This window comes from Corticium candelabrum, chromosome 14 (genome assembly GCF_963422355.1).
Source record: "Corticium candelabrum chromosome 14, ooCorCand1.1, whole genome shotgun sequence".
Taxonomy (NCBI): Eukaryota; Metazoa; Porifera; class Homoscleromorpha; order Homosclerophorida; family Plakinidae; genus Corticium; species Corticium candelabrum.
In genome coordinates, this window is record NC_085098.1 from 4,955,310 (window position 1) to 4,970,361 (window position 15,052).

Here is a 15,052-nt window from a genome sequence, read left to right on the forward strand (position 1 = left end):
TTGACAATACACTTTTAATTGTTGCATCTGGCATCTCGTATGGCATCTTACATGTCACCAGTGCAGGTGGTGGTCCTGCAGGGTGTGCATGTTGTGGTCATGAACCTGACAGCTCTACGCATTCATAATGTCGTTCCTTGATGTCAAGGCCAGCTCTCAAAACAGTGTTTTTTGCGGTTTGATTCCCAAAGGAGATTTGCCAAACGCCATGGCGGAGAGTCTGAGTCACGCATTTGATGTTTTCTTCCTCTACTACAGTCTGGAGTGCCATTATCACGAGTTGAGATATCCTCCTCAGTTTGCAGATGGACCGTTAGAGGTCGTGCTAGATACCCTTCCATCTTGAGAAAAACAAGCTCGAAACACCAGATTAGTCCAAGCTGTACTCAAGACGTCCAAATATCAAAGTTGGTATCTACAAAACGTTGTGAACGGGTGGTAGCCTTTGTAGCAAAACCCAGAAAGCGAAAAGAAAGCGAAAATTACGGAGCGTTACCACAACATGGTAAACTCACGCCCCCACCAAATGAACAGAAAGCGACCATCACAGCACCATCCTCAGACTCGGGCAAAAAAGAAGCGAACGCTTACGACATTGAACTAAATGTAATGCACATGCTCAACTTACAATCATATACTAATACCCCTTGGTTTCTTGGTCATCTCTGACAGTCTAGAAAGGTGCAGTAGAGAAAAATACAAATCTACTATCTATACATGTAGTTACCTGCATATGTACACACACACACACACACACACACACACACACACACACACACACACACACACACACACACACACACACACACACACACACACACACACACACACACACACACACACACACCACTTTTACAGCCAAATTTTTTGTGCTGCAAAAAGTAAATCTACCAACAACACTATATGTCCAAATCCTCGAACTGTAGCTGAGGCTCGTCTGCTGAGTCACATTCCTCACTGCTCTGTACCCTGGTCACAGCATCAGTTCGTTTTAAGAAGTTAACCAGCCAACCTGCTTCAATTTTTTCTAACCCCCTTTTCTCTTGAATCGATCATAAGAGTGTGGGTTAGCCTCCCAGGTATTTCAAGATGAACTTGATTGTTGGTGATGGCTTCCCACATTGCTTTAATTAATGTCTGTGTCAGCAGATCGAGTAGTGTGGGAAGTTTGTTCACGAACAGACCCCAACTGTTCTTCAGCAGTGTGTGCTACTTGTGCAAGAAAGAGAGCAGTTCTAGAGATGACTCTAACGTGGTCAAACGAATAACTTGATGCAGCAGACATGGCATTTTTGATGATCCTGTATCACACACAAACATATGTACCAACCACAATAACCATACATGTTTAGACAACTAACATACAATACAATACTCCCTGGATATATATATATATATATATATATATATATATATATATATATATATATAGCCCAACAGCACATCATGCAACTCCCCAACTGACTCTCGATCCCCACAAAACAAACACAACAGTAGAGCAAGCAGATTAATTTCATAAATCCTAGTCAACTTTACACTTACAGATTGTAGTACTGTATCAAGTGATCCACAGCTTTGCCACCGTTTCTTTCCCAGACATATTTACAGACCTGTTGTGAGTATGAATAAATGCCATGGAAGATGACCAGTCAGCTTTCAGGTTAGCCAACAAGTTGGCTGCTTCCACTGAGTAGTTCTTTCTACCAGATCCCAAGAACATAGGTAGCCATAACCTCCATAGAATGATCACCAGTGGTCCATTTTCTTTCCTTACGGAATCTCTTAAGAGTTCATGTAGAAATCCTAAGTGAAGTACTCTACGATGCATCAAGCACACTTGATCATCATTCTTTAAATGAATGTCAGGTTCTTTTGGTAAAACTGTGGAACTTGCAATGCGTTCAGCAACATCTCGAAGCCGCCAACTGTTGGTTAGCTCATGATCACAAGCAATAGGGTTAGAGGGAGTAGCCACATTCAAATGGCTGGTAACTGCAGCAAGCAAATGAGCTTGAGAGGCATGTCTGAGAAGTTCATCGCAGACATTGAAAGTCTTCACTCCCCTGTCAGCGTGCCTCCTATTGCCAATGTCTTTCAAATGACTTAAAGAGCCCTTATACCTCTCAGAGCCCCAAAGAGACCAGAATGTCACTCGAAGACGTTCCCACATAAAATGAAAATCCCCTACACAAAAACACAATTATCTGAAAAATCATGGAACAACATGTCTTAGTTAGAAAGGTAACAAATTCATTAAATTGAAACATAACTATATATATAATATTAAGTAGAGAAACAACAATGCATGGTGCACAAAGGGAGAAAATAGAGACATTAATCATTCATTACTCAGGGGATACAAGCAGGTAAAAACTGAAGACAAACAGCAGTAAGCTAAAAGGACACTTGACTGGAACAACAGTTAATTTAATTTAATTTATTAATTTAATTACTAATAAATGACTTTATATATAAAGTGAGAAAGCATTAATCTAATATGGCATCATATCAAACAAATGAAGTTCCATACCTGGAGAATCACAAGCCCACTGCAGTTGATGCATAAAATTCCTTTTCATAGGTTCTCAGGTTCTTGGCTCCTCTGATATTACTACAGGTTTTCTGGTCTCCAACTACTGCCTACATACATCCAATCTTACAGAATAGTTTATTGATGTGTTAACCACATCGTATAGCTATACCTGTAGTGAAGGTTGAGATTTGTGAACATCTCTGCAAAACCTTTCCAAGATTGCAATGTTGTTGTCGGTTGATGATTCATCAATGTCAAGAATGTCCAAGGCAATGACCTCTGACTTTGTTATTGACTTTTGGAGAGAGATGCCTGATGATTTCAAGTGATGAAGACACTGAAAATTTCCAACCATGAAATTCTCCATGAATTTCACAGCACTGTCCCATAGCTGCTGACCATCACCATCACTGGGCAGTATGTCAGCAGGGTTCAAGTCAGCTCTTCTCATCTACAGTCAACACAAGTGTACATAGAAAATTAATAAATCAATCAATAATTAAATCAGAGAATTAATTAATCTGTGGCTTGTTATCCCATACTTCACCGAGGCATCTCAATATAACAAGTAGACGGGTAGTCATGTTCCACATGTTGGCTTTCAACCCTATAAAGTTGAACACGGAGATTCTTTGAATTCTATTCTACGAGCCGTGCATGGATGCATTTCACTCACCACTTCTCTCATGACGAAGCCCTGCAGGAATGTTCAAATTATCATAAACCCAAAGAATGGGTTGTTGCACTAATCGCTGCACTTGTCCCTCGTCTTCAGCAATCTGCTTCAACTGCTGCCAACCATGCTGGTAGGAAAGGCACACGCCAAGGTGGTTTAGCGTGGTAATGACCTGTTTTTGGGTGCCTTTTGCTATAAGTAGGAATGTTGTCAGCAGCTGTAGCCCACTACTCCTAGGTTGTCTGGATTTCAATAGCAGAAGTTGCTATAGTTGCACTTATGCTGGTTTCAGCCGACGCATGTGGTGTGGATAATCTCCCTAAAAGCTTCCATAAGCATGGACTACAGTGCTCAAATGTGCTGTGAATCTCACGCACAGAAAACGTCGACAAGTCTGACTGGGACAGAGGACCATGCAAAAGAGACTGACATTCGCTATGATCTAGAGCTTCCAATTCGGCCACCAATACCTCTTCTACCTGACTCCAGTCGATGATTAAGTCCAGTGACTGGAGGCCAGTTCCTGCTGATGGGTTCCACTGCATTGCTGGCGCACTCCTGCTTAGTTGATCGTCTGTCATCGAAGGCAGTGGAACAAGAGGGTGTAAAGACGCGCAGGCAGAGTGCAATTGCTCCGTCTGCTGTGGTTGAGTAGAAGAAGACGACGCAATAGGTACTAAACCACTGTACACATACGCTTTAGTCTTATAATTAAACTTTCGTCCCACTGCCGGGAAAGCCACTGCCACAATGCATGAAATTTCTACGTGACTGATGTCTGCTTGGAATTCCTCCAGAAACAACTGCTGCATGCGATTGACAGAGATACCTTCACTCGCAGCGATGTCGGGAGAATACTGAAACACTGTTTGCAATCTATGTAGACGAACACACGCATCCAAATGATTCGTTGGTCACTAGACGTAGTGCACAAGAAGCTGTTGTACGCGAGCCTGTCTTACCACTGTGCTCTCCTCTCTCGGTGATCTTTCTGTAGAAGAATACAGGCACTGAGATACTTTGGCTCCATTGGGATCGAAGAAACAAACAAGAATGATCTTGACGGAACAGAGATGATAGCGCATGAGAGGCCAAACGACACCTGCAGCGCTACTAGTAGGCGATTGTGTGATAATAGCACCTTTGTTGACACCTTTGACATCTAGACATTTGTTTTCTTAATTACCTAAATGCTTAAAGAGCTTTGCATATCAAAGGAAATAATCAGGAAGTAACTCAAATGTGATTTAGAGTCAACCAATCATCATTTGCAAAATAGATCAGGTGACAAGCTAGCTTGTCACGTGACATAATGAGTTACTAGGCCTCCCTTTGCTTTTCGGAGAGAACATCACATGATACAGTCCCGTTGCTATCCTCGCTCGGTCGGACCACCGAAAGCAAAGGGAGGCCTAGTGTCGAGGCTAGGTGCACATACCATAGTGCTGACCTAATGGTTCTAACCACATACCGTCCTTCGTTTTCAGCAACGTCTGGAGTGAAACCAAGACCACAGTCCTAGAAAACAACAGAAAACAGTCTACAACTATACATGTACAAGACCCATACACATACGGGAAAATGACAATCATCCTACTTTCAGGTGTTTGACTACATCCTGATACAAGGCAGACTTCGCTGATCTACCGTTTTTCTCTTCCGGTAGCCTGTCCCTAGCGGTTGCGGAGGTCATTAGAACTTTGAATGCAGAGGCCCCATCAGGACACGGCCGCTTTGCAATTGACACTTCTTCATAGCGGCATCTTGGAGCGAAAACTTGATGAAACGGCATCCGAAGTCGATCAGTAGGCTCACGTTCTCCGTCATTTCCACGTCCTTCCATGCCCCAGTCTTTTCAGACGCAGTTGCCTTTGCATTCACGTGCACAGGAAGGCAGCTTCCGTGAGACGCCAATCTCGGCTTCACGTGGCTATCAAACACGTCTTCCAGTGTTGCGTCAAATTCCACGCGGATCAACCGTTGTGAAAGAAGATGCTTCGCTGATCGCCAGCACTCAACACACAACGAGGCCATTCTGTCTGGCTTCAGTGCGCATGCCCGTTGGAACAAATTAATATCAACGATCCAAAAAAAACTTTTAGGTTTTCCTCAAATTTGACCCGGTCGGGCGACCGGAAACAAGAAATATATTGGTCCAGCCTTATTGTAAGTTTTTGTTTAGTTGTCCCACTTCTTGAAACGCCTCCTGAGCATATTTTATGCGACACCTTACTGTTGTTTACTGTTGAGACCTCAAAATAAGGTCAAATGCCACTGGCACAAGTTGCGATGATACCTTATCTGTTAACCCTTGAGGTGCCAGACCGGTATACGCGAGGTATCACCAAGCAAAAAATTTATTGATACCGATACTACTGCTAAAGCCCTGATGTCGGCACTGCACCAATACAATACCAGGCAGTATCGGTTCTACACTGTTATTGCATGTTGCTGTGCATGTGCTCAGAGGCGTGTGCATCCATTTCGTACATCTGTGAGTATGCGTGCATGCAGCAACAACAGTGGCCTTGGAAGATGTTCATGAGCCGAGGGGGGAGGGGGTACAGTGGATGTCATCACGAGTAACTACCTTGCTTGCCAGAATGTAAACAGATTTGCAAAGTCACTAGCACAGAAAAATTTAAATTCTTACACTGAGCGAGGGGACTGAATCTCCTCAGTTCCCCTCCCCCTCCCGGTTCTTAGACAGATGAACAATAAGACAAGGTTTGGTGTCTGTAGCATTTCGTATGGCTATGACATGGTTAATTTGCATTCTAGATTCTTAAGACTGTTCTTCTCACGGAAGTAGAAAGATCCATTTCCAGTGATGTTATAGATCGCATCGTTGGCATTGCCACTCTTTGTCAACAAGGTCATACTTGTTACTTTTACTTCATAAGTTTGTCGGTTACATCAAAATATGGTGTTTAGATCTATCAAAAACAAAAACATTGAAGACAGCATTTGCTATACCAGACAAACTATCTCGAGAGGACTTCTTGTGTGCATTATGCTGCAAGTATGAATGTCGTTTATGACCTACAGTCACTCTGAATAACCATCAGACTTTAAATCAGTTCTCTACTTACTCCTGTAATATTGATGTAGACTCATCTTTGAGCCCACAACTACTCCCTGCGGTCACACCTTTTGTTGTTCTTGTCTCAATCGATCACTTGACCATCGCCCTACTTGTCCTGCTTGCAGGACATCGTTGACAGATGTAAGTGCTGTTGCGCATCGATTGCTCATTTGGGCATGTTTTCAATTTGCCTATGTGTCTATAGTATTTGGCTGATGTTGTTAAGAAGACTCATGAACAAGTATTCAATTCTATGATATTGAGGTTATGCATGTCCGTGTAATTGTGATCTTTTTGCATACAGCCCAGCACTGATGCTTTGAGGTTGCCTGAGACTACTGCTCTGAAGTTGATCATTCAACATTATTTTAGTGAGAAGTATGAAGTACGTCGAAAACAGACATCTGATGAGCTACAACAAGTTGCCGGGTAAAGTGATTGTCTTTATGCCTAAGCAAAGAGTATAATGTCACATTGTGTTTAGACTGTAGCTAACATTGGGTTGATACAAGCGATAAAGTTTTCTATGTATACATACATCCTAAAATATTTTGACATGTTGTTTTATTCAAACGGGGCTGACCAACCATGCAGCACTATATTATGCTGGGGTGTTGTTTGAGTATATTAGTATATACAGCTGTAGCTCGTTTCAATTGTGCAATAGAACTTATGGACTCATTATAGTACAGTGGGCCACTGTACATTGCATGTGTATAGGGGTTGTGTCGAACAATGAATAGATCGTCTGACGATGAATTATGTATTAGCACTTGTATGATTATAGGGTTGCTGCTGAGCAGGAAGTTATTGATGAAGCGAGTCTTCCTATATTTGTCTGTACCGCTGCATTTCCAACAGTTTGGTGCCCTTTACATATATTTGAGCCTCGTTATCGCCTGATGATCCGACGCTGTATTGAATCTGGTAGTCTACAGTTTGGAATGTGTGAACCAGCAGAGGGTGAACCGTAAGTGTATAAATCTTTCAGAAAGCAAAGTGTGTGTATTTGTATGTACTTGTAATGTAAAGATTTGCAGATGTTGGAACAGTACTGAACATTCGTAAGATTGAGTTTCTGTCTGATGGACGATCTGTGATTGACACCATCGGTGGAAGGAGATTTCGGGTATTACATGTGATTGTGCGCACTATAACATTGTGATGCTGATGTAGTGTTTGACATGCAGGTTATTAGTCGTGGCATAACAGATGGTTACAACAGAGCTATTGTTCAGTATATTTCTGACAACAGGGTAACTAATAGTCAAGAAAAAGAAGGTACCTGAATTACACAACAACAAACAGACAGACTAGCACACAGACAGACTAGCACACAGACAGACAGATAGCGTTGACTGTAATAGCGTTGATGTTTACCAATAGATGTTTTTGACAGACAGACAGACAGACAGACAGACAGACAGACAGGCAGGCAGGCAGGCAGGCACACAAAGAGACTGACACACACACACACACACACACACACACACACACACACACACACACACACACACACACACACACACACACACACACACACACACACACACACACACACCTGGTGACTGCAGGTATACTCTTGCTAGAAACAATTATAGGTGTTTGGCAGTACTGTGTGTCTGCTATTTTAAATGCTGTTTACTGAACTATAGCTCGCTCTCACTATAGTATTTGTGCAATCGACAGACCAATACTATCATCACGTGTCACTTTGGTGTTGTTGTGTTGTCTGTCATGCATGAATATAATACTTTTGATTTAATTGAAGAGCTGAAAGTGCTTTGCAATGAGGTGTATGCTGCAACCCAAATATGGTTTGCATCATTACCTGCTCTCTTGAAGGTACGGTATTCTCTGTTGCTGTAAATGAACAGACGGCCGCAACTTGCTGTTTCTGTAGGACAGGGTTGTTCGCTCACGAGGAATGGTACCAGAATTTAGTGCAATAGAAGACCCTGGCGCAGTTATTGACGGTCCTGATTGGGTTTGGTGGGTCTTTGGTGTGTTTCAAGGACAGTTTGATGCATCTCGAGTGCTGGGAAGTTCATCTTTAGGAGAACGTTTGAGGATTTTACGACAAGTAATAGATGAAGAGAGAAGATTACGCACTGCACAGTTGTGTAGACCTCAGTGAATGCCTGTTCATTACTGAAGTCAACTCAAATATCAGTCCTATGTCTAGAATATTTAAGACGGGTACACTCTATATAGCTTTCCATACAGCAAATGGTACTTGTATATAATTACCCCTTTAGAGGCACTTTTAAGGAATTGGTTCCTAGGCAAAGTGAATCAGTTCACAAAACAGATTGTAGCTACTAACGTTGACGTTGTAGCCTTGTTTATTGTTGTGATGAGCGTTTCATGCATGCACACGTGGTCATGTGCATGCTTTGATTGCGTAATACGGTCTAGTCTGGGAAGCCGGGTACACTACCACTAGTCTACAGTGCTTGCTGTATTATGAAGTTGTTACCGGTATGAGTGATATATTCTACGTGATCACGTAAAGCTTGTCAAACTCGTAGCTGCAGGACTCTCAGTGGCTTGGTATTACGAGATATCGTGTGCAGTGTTCTCTGGGTTTCCATAGCACATACGGGTGTGCAGTTGAGCCTGACTGATTCCGTGACAATTTCGACAGCGAAGCCGAGGAAGTCTGGGCAAAGACGGAAGACAAATATAGAGGGAAAGCTCACTAACGGTATTTAGTTTAGCTACTAGGAAACTGCTTGAGTTGCATTTGACGTTCTAATGTAATCTGGCACTACAGAGCCGTTGAAGTCTTCTACAGGCGTCGACCCTGGTGAGTTACTAAATAAGAATCTGATTTGTATTAAATATTGTATTTTTAATTTCTTCTAGAAGGAAATTTTCAACTCTACAAATTTCTCGACGCTAATATGTCCAACTAATGAGCCTAGTGATGAACTGATTTCATTTGCTTGATTACAAGTGTTCTAACTACAGGGGGCCGGGGGCCGGGGGCCAGAAGCAAACAAACACTGGTACGGCCTAACGTGCGCTAAAGGGTGTGGCTACTCACGTGATTCGATAAACTCGTAGGTTTGAATTGTCGTGACATCTGTCATGACTGGTCAACACAGTCAAGACGTGACAAGACAAGACCTTTCAAGCATTAACTAGAGCTTAACAAGTATTAACATGAACTGGGCTGCTGATAAGAAGAAATATATTAATTATTTAATTAGCGATATCATTAGACCGGAAGTTTGCGGCAAACAACCTCTGGCGGAAGCACATTTTGAAAACTGGTCCGGCCATGACCGGACCAGCCAGACCAGCTCCGGCGCCCCTGATTATTATTATTAGATGTATGAAATTTGCCATGTGTAGGAGACCCATTTCAGATCACTAACACAGTCAATTGTTCTAGCTACTGTTGTTGCATGGAGTGCATGACCACAATTGCAAGGAATGATAGTCTGTTGCGAACTAAAGTCAGAGGCTGGACTGATGTAGTACAATTATTGATGGATAGTGCCAGGATCATTCAGTCTACACCTACACTAAAATTTAGCTACCCTAGCTAGAGTTTGCAGGCATGGTCGCAAACCCACTATATACACACACAAGAGAGTCACTCTCAGTGCGAAGCTGTCGCCATTTGTGACGAATGCTTCGGCTCGCTAGAAAGCAATGCGGTTATGGGTGTGTACATAAATGTATACATTAGTCTACCTTAGCTAATATAATTAATTGTTTCACGTATCGAGACAAATTTTTGAAATTATCGTTAGCTAACAGCCGATCTGATTCGCTTTGAATCGATAAGCAGTAGATCTAGACGCTCCAACAGACTGAACAGATGTCTGCTTGCATGTGCTCACTTTGTGAGCGGAAAACGATTAGGTGTGGCGACTAGGCATGCGCTGGCGTCTATTTGCCACGAGGCGCTCGTCTACATGCACCGTCATACTCAGGCGTAGTCACGTCAAATTCGTCCTACATCGTGGTGTGATACTAGTCTATCTAAACCAAATTTGTTCATTGTCCCGTCAATTCCAAATTAGAGATGTTCACACTCGTTTCAAATTAGCCTAACGCCAAATTAGAATGACAGCTAGTGATACGCGTAGACATGCTAAAAAGTTGATTTAGAATGTGCCGGCTTCTCGCAAATGTGACTACGTCTTCATTTTGAAATGACACGCCACTGAATTTGTCCAAGGTTGATGTGACGGCTAGTGAATTTTAGATCTCCAGCTGATTCAGGTTAGTGTCGGAGTGAACACTCGATGGGGTATGCAGCTACATGTGCTCAACTTGTGAACGGAAAATAATTACGGCGTCGTGATTGGTCGACGCTGGCCACCATAAAAATAGGTTGCTAGGCATGCGCATCTATTCATTTGCCACGTGGTGCTCGTTTAGAGTTGTGGTCTGAAGGTTGTCTGCTGCAAAGTACAGAAGTTTTCTTGAGCAGAATCATGGCCGGGGCCCAAGGCTCCCGGCGGCCGCTTGCCGACACTTTGGAAGACAAACTATACCAATGGAGGTCGAAGTACAAGCCTATTACGCTGCTGGGTACCGAAGAGTCTCGCAAGGCATACGAAGCACTTGAAGTAGCCGCTGTAGACCTGTTGTCCTTGTTGGCTGGAGGAGATGCGTGCGAGGGTCTATCTAGACGCCACTTGGGAATACTCACAAGAGACTTCCTGTTTCCTTGTACAATGAACATGCTTCGAAGTAAACTATCGACGGCCAGGTAAGCGGTTTCCTACGTTCACTTCATGCATGGTTAATAGAGGATGGATTCGGTTGTAGCGGAGACTGCTTGTGCATGCATGGTCGTTTCATTTCTAGCTGTACATGTACTTTACTGGAATGATCGTGCTAGTCTATTCTATTAGCACTGCATGTGGGTTATGCTTTTATACAGGGACTATTCTGTTCACGGGGACTTTCTGTTCATATTTGCTCCTATTCTGTTCACCGGGACTGTTTGTTCACGCAATTTGAACCCACCCTAAGCAGGGACTATCCTGTTCACCGGGGACCATCTTGTAACCCGGGGACTTTTCTGTTCACCGGGGACTTTCCTGTTCACCGGGGACTATCCTGTTCACGGTTCAAATTGCGTGAACAAAACAGTCCCAGTGAACAGACGCACAGAATAGTCCCCGTAAACAGTGTAGTTCCTGTACCGCCTTTCCTCCTTAATCGTACTTGTGTTTTCATTTGAAATGAGCCTCTTGGATGTGAGCAGATGCCTTTGTACTCCCACGCTGTTTCTATTTATATTTCGACTTTCGTGATCATTTGGTGCCTTGGTATGGTCGTGGTTTGCATTCTTGTTTCGAAACGGATGGCCAAGAATGTCAGGACGTAATTTTTCCATGTATATTACTTGCAAACCGAACGGGGGGGGGGGGGGGAAGTCGACTGGCACGTGGCTTCTCGTAGTATAGGAATGTCAAACAAGGAACTCGCGACATGCAGCTGCGTAAATCGAGGGAGTCGCGTGTGCTATGGGCGCTGCACTCTAACTGTGCGACCTTACAATGGTCTAGTAACTCTAGGCTAGTGTGAGATCCAACACAGCAATCTGCAGGTGCACTGTGACAGAGCCAGTCAAAGTCGTCTTTAGTTTTTTGCTAGACAGGAGAACTGGCTGTTCGAAACCTGCAGCTGGTGCATGGATTGCACACCGGCTTAGCGTGGCCCTCAAGTTTGGAAGTAATAAATTAGACTGCAAACCACGCCCATTTTTGCTTGCTAAGCCACGCCTATTTCCTACTCGTACTTTTCTCTCGTGTGCAGTTTGTATAGACATATATAAGTAAATATAGTATCGATTTCAGGTTACAAATATACTGCGGGATTGAGTGCCGTCAGTGTTGCTTCAATACGCGAACGCTCGAGAACGCCCACTTCCGTCTGTCCACATGTTTGTCTGTAACGCACCGATCGACACGACGACGGTCTCGGATCGTCGCGAAACGCTGTGGGCCGGTCGAGATCGCGAGTCTGAGACTAACGGTCGCGTCGGATTTCGCCTCGACCGCCTCCGACGGCCCGAAACGAGACTTTGGCGGCCTGAAATGAGATGCGCAGGAGTTTGTTTATTCAATTGACCGAGTATTCGGATGGACGCACACCCGATATCGTACGCCGTTCTAATTCTCTCATCTACAGTGTGAGGATGCGCCGGGTGTAGTCGGAGTGAGCCGACCGGCTCACCGGGCCGCGCGAATTTTTTTGGGGCCGAGTTAGGGTGAGCGTGGGTGTGGGCAGGTAGGCGTTCCGCGCGACAACTAAGCCAACGCAACGTTTAGAACGCATCGCTTACAGTTACAACACTTTCTTACAGATCCACACACATTTCGGCACCGATTGATGGCTACATTGAGACGGTGACCCCATATTGGGACCACACGACGGTGATCGCTGTAAAATGAGCTTCAACCAAGATTAGTTACGACCACAGACATTATAAAGACTACGGTGTATCGATTTAAAAAGTTTTTCAAAAGGGCTTACAGTTTTGAACGTTGTCTAAAGTAGGAAAAGTAATAGCTGGCAGCGTGGGAAAAATCTTGAATCTCGCTAACTATACATCGCAAACAGATAATTCTAACATCATTAGGAAGTTAGTGATGACGAGAAGACAAATATATAGAGCTTGTTTCTGATCAGTATTGTATAACTACAGAATTGGCTACTTCATGTATATCACGCGATGTGATTACGCCCTCATGACCTATTAGAACGACCATCTGTGACTTCACACGCGCCGCCAGGTCAATTGTGGGCTTCTAATCACTACAGGGGTCATCTGTTCCAGAAACAAAGGCTTCTTCGCTTTCCGAAGTCTCTTCTTCTTCACGCCTTACTTCAATGAGAACACGGTCGCAGCTTCTTCAACTATCCCGTCGGTCTCTCGATGAACTCGCTTCCGTTTTGATGTGTAATTTAATCCGTATACCTTCCGTGATGCCCCTCCTAGGCTCCTATATCTACATAAACGTTTGCCGCAATTCCCACACTGCCAGCTATTGCTTTTCCTACGTTAGATATAGGGCTCTGCTACCTACAGTAGCCTCGAACTTCCAGACCAGAGAGCGCGCGAAGCGCGCGAACTCTAGTCCTATACTATAATACGCGAACGTTTGGGAACGCCCACTTCCGTCTGTCTGTCTGTAACGCGCCGATCGACACAACGCCGGTCTCGGGTCGTCGCGGAACGCGGTGGGCCGGTCGAGATCGCAAGTCCGAGACCAACGGTCTCGTTGGATTTCGCCTCGACTGCCTCCGACGGCCTGAAACGAGACTTTGGCGGCCTGAAATGAGATGCGCGGGAGTTTGTTTATTCAATTAACCGAGTATGCGGATGGACGCACACCGGCTATCGTACGCCATTCTCATTCTCTCATCTACAGTGTGAGGATGCGCCGGGTGTTGTCGGAGTAAGCCGGCCGGCTCACCGGGCTACTTCTGCGTGCGCGCGTCCGTGTGTTACTGAATGTGTCTTCGCGGCAGTGACGCCATTCTCCACGAATAGACCATGATGTTTTAGATGGGAAGAGGCTGAGATGGGGATGTTGGAAAATGCGTAGTCTGAAGCGAACGGTCGCGTCGGATTGCTTTGGGGCTGAAATTAACCTAAAATTAGATTGCTACGCGAATGCACGATCGAAACGACGCCGGTCTCCGATCGTCGTGAAACGCGACTGAACTGCTGAAAGGTCGCACTTGATAGTTTTGTGACGGATTTTTCTAGTCAGCTAAGGATGAGGCAAACAGACAGGGCACGCTCAGGGACTCGAAAAGGAGCCAAGGACACTTGATTGCAAAAACATAGGTAGCTGACTGACCCGACTGGTAGACCCGCTTCTTCGAGGGGCAAAACCAGAGGAAAAGAAGCGATGAGCAGCGATCTCCAGTCGTGAGAGTTCCAGTCGATTGGTGATAAAACTGAAGCAGGGAGTTCAGAGGAACCGGCGTGAAGCCGAGTTCGAGCTGTGAACACAAATAGAACGCTATTTTAGCGTTGTCGCGAGATAGAGCATCCGCGATGGTGTCGGACTTTTCCGATCTATGAACCGCCTGCCCCTTAAACAAAAAATAGGCTGATACGTAGTATAGCGCTCGTAGCAAGTGCATCAGAAGCGAGATGGGGCTGGTACGTCGCTCTAGCGCCGCGACCACGGTAGATTTGTCGCATTTGAATTTAACCCGCTGCCCTCACCACTTGCTTCCTCAGACTGCTACGGCCAGAAGAAGAGTTAGGAACTCTTTTTTCGCGAAGGCGCTATAAGTCGTTCCACTTCCACTGTAGCCACTTGCCTGACCATTCTGCGCATCACCTCATGAGCCTGATACGTCGGAGCGAACGATCAGCAATGTTGCTGCACGTCCCTGCATATGAAACATCAACAAGCCGTTTCAGTCGGTCATAAAGTGTTCCACCAGTGCAGGTCTGCTAAAACTTCTTTGTTGAGGCGGACGCAATAATGGAGATGCTTCACGCAGGACGAGAGGTCAATAAGTCTGCGTAAGAAAATGCGCCCAGGTTTACCACTGTTGCCGCGTGGTGGAGAGAGACAGCAACTCTCTTTTCGTGCACGACCGACGACCGAGCCACCGGCGAACCTGTGCTTGAATGCGACACAGCTTTAGCAGACCTGAGGAGAGCTTGATGAGCCTATGATCCGAATCAAGTTATAGACCCAAAACCTGTATTCTTGTTGATGGGCCTTCTAGCTTGTGCCACGCTACCGGAAAGCCCAGC

General features: G+C 44.7%; 2 protein-coding genes across 4 annotated transcripts; one reads left to right on the forward strand and one right to left on the reverse strand.

Moving 5' to 3' along the window:
- Nucleotides 1-3: 3 nt before the first annotated feature.
- On the reverse strand, nucleotides 4-5,616 carry LOC134190146 (uncharacterized). Of its 3 annotated transcripts, XR_009971599.1 has the most exons (6): nucleotides 4,807-5,616; nucleotides 3,210-4,727; nucleotides 2,703-3,140; nucleotides 2,531-2,640; nucleotides 1,543-2,184; nucleotides 4-1,301 (listed from the first exon to the last, which is right to left on the reverse strand). XR_009971599.1 is itself a non-coding variant. In XM_062658574.1 (4 exons), exons 2-3 carry the CDS (start codon nucleotides 2,577-2,579, stop codon nucleotides 1,559-1,561), a joined length of 675 nt encoding a protein of 224 aa, XP_062514558.1. In that variant the 5' UTR covers nucleotides 2,580-2,640; nucleotides 2,703-3,158; the 3' UTR covers nucleotides 4-1,301; nucleotides 1,543-1,558. The 3 variants fall into 3 exon arrangements, 1 of the variants encoding a protein (XP_062514558.1); XR_009971598.1 differs by having other exon boundaries at nucleotides 3,210-5,616; XM_062658574.1 differs by lacking the exons at nucleotides 3,210-4,727; nucleotides 4,807-5,616 and having other exon boundaries at nucleotides 2,703-3,158.
- A 163-nt stretch (nucleotides 5,617-5,779) lies between these two features.
- On the forward strand, nucleotides 5,780-9,517 carry LOC134190333 (LON peptidase N-terminal domain and RING finger protein 1-like). Its single transcript, XM_062658787.1, has 13 exons — nucleotides 5,780-5,791; nucleotides 5,991-6,084; nucleotides 6,144-6,231; nucleotides 6,321-6,435; nucleotides 6,500-6,535; nucleotides 6,599-6,723; nucleotides 7,082-7,264; nucleotides 7,327-7,423; nucleotides 7,485-7,575; nucleotides 8,066-8,139; nucleotides 8,198-9,001; nucleotides 9,071-9,103; nucleotides 9,163-9,517. Exons 1-11 carry the CDS (start codon nucleotides 5,780-5,782, stop codon nucleotides 8,429-8,431), a joined length of 1,149 nt encoding a protein of 382 aa, XP_062514771.1. The 3' UTR covers nucleotides 8,432-9,001; nucleotides 9,071-9,103; nucleotides 9,163-9,517.
- Nucleotides 9,518-15,052: the final 5,535 nt, after the last annotated feature.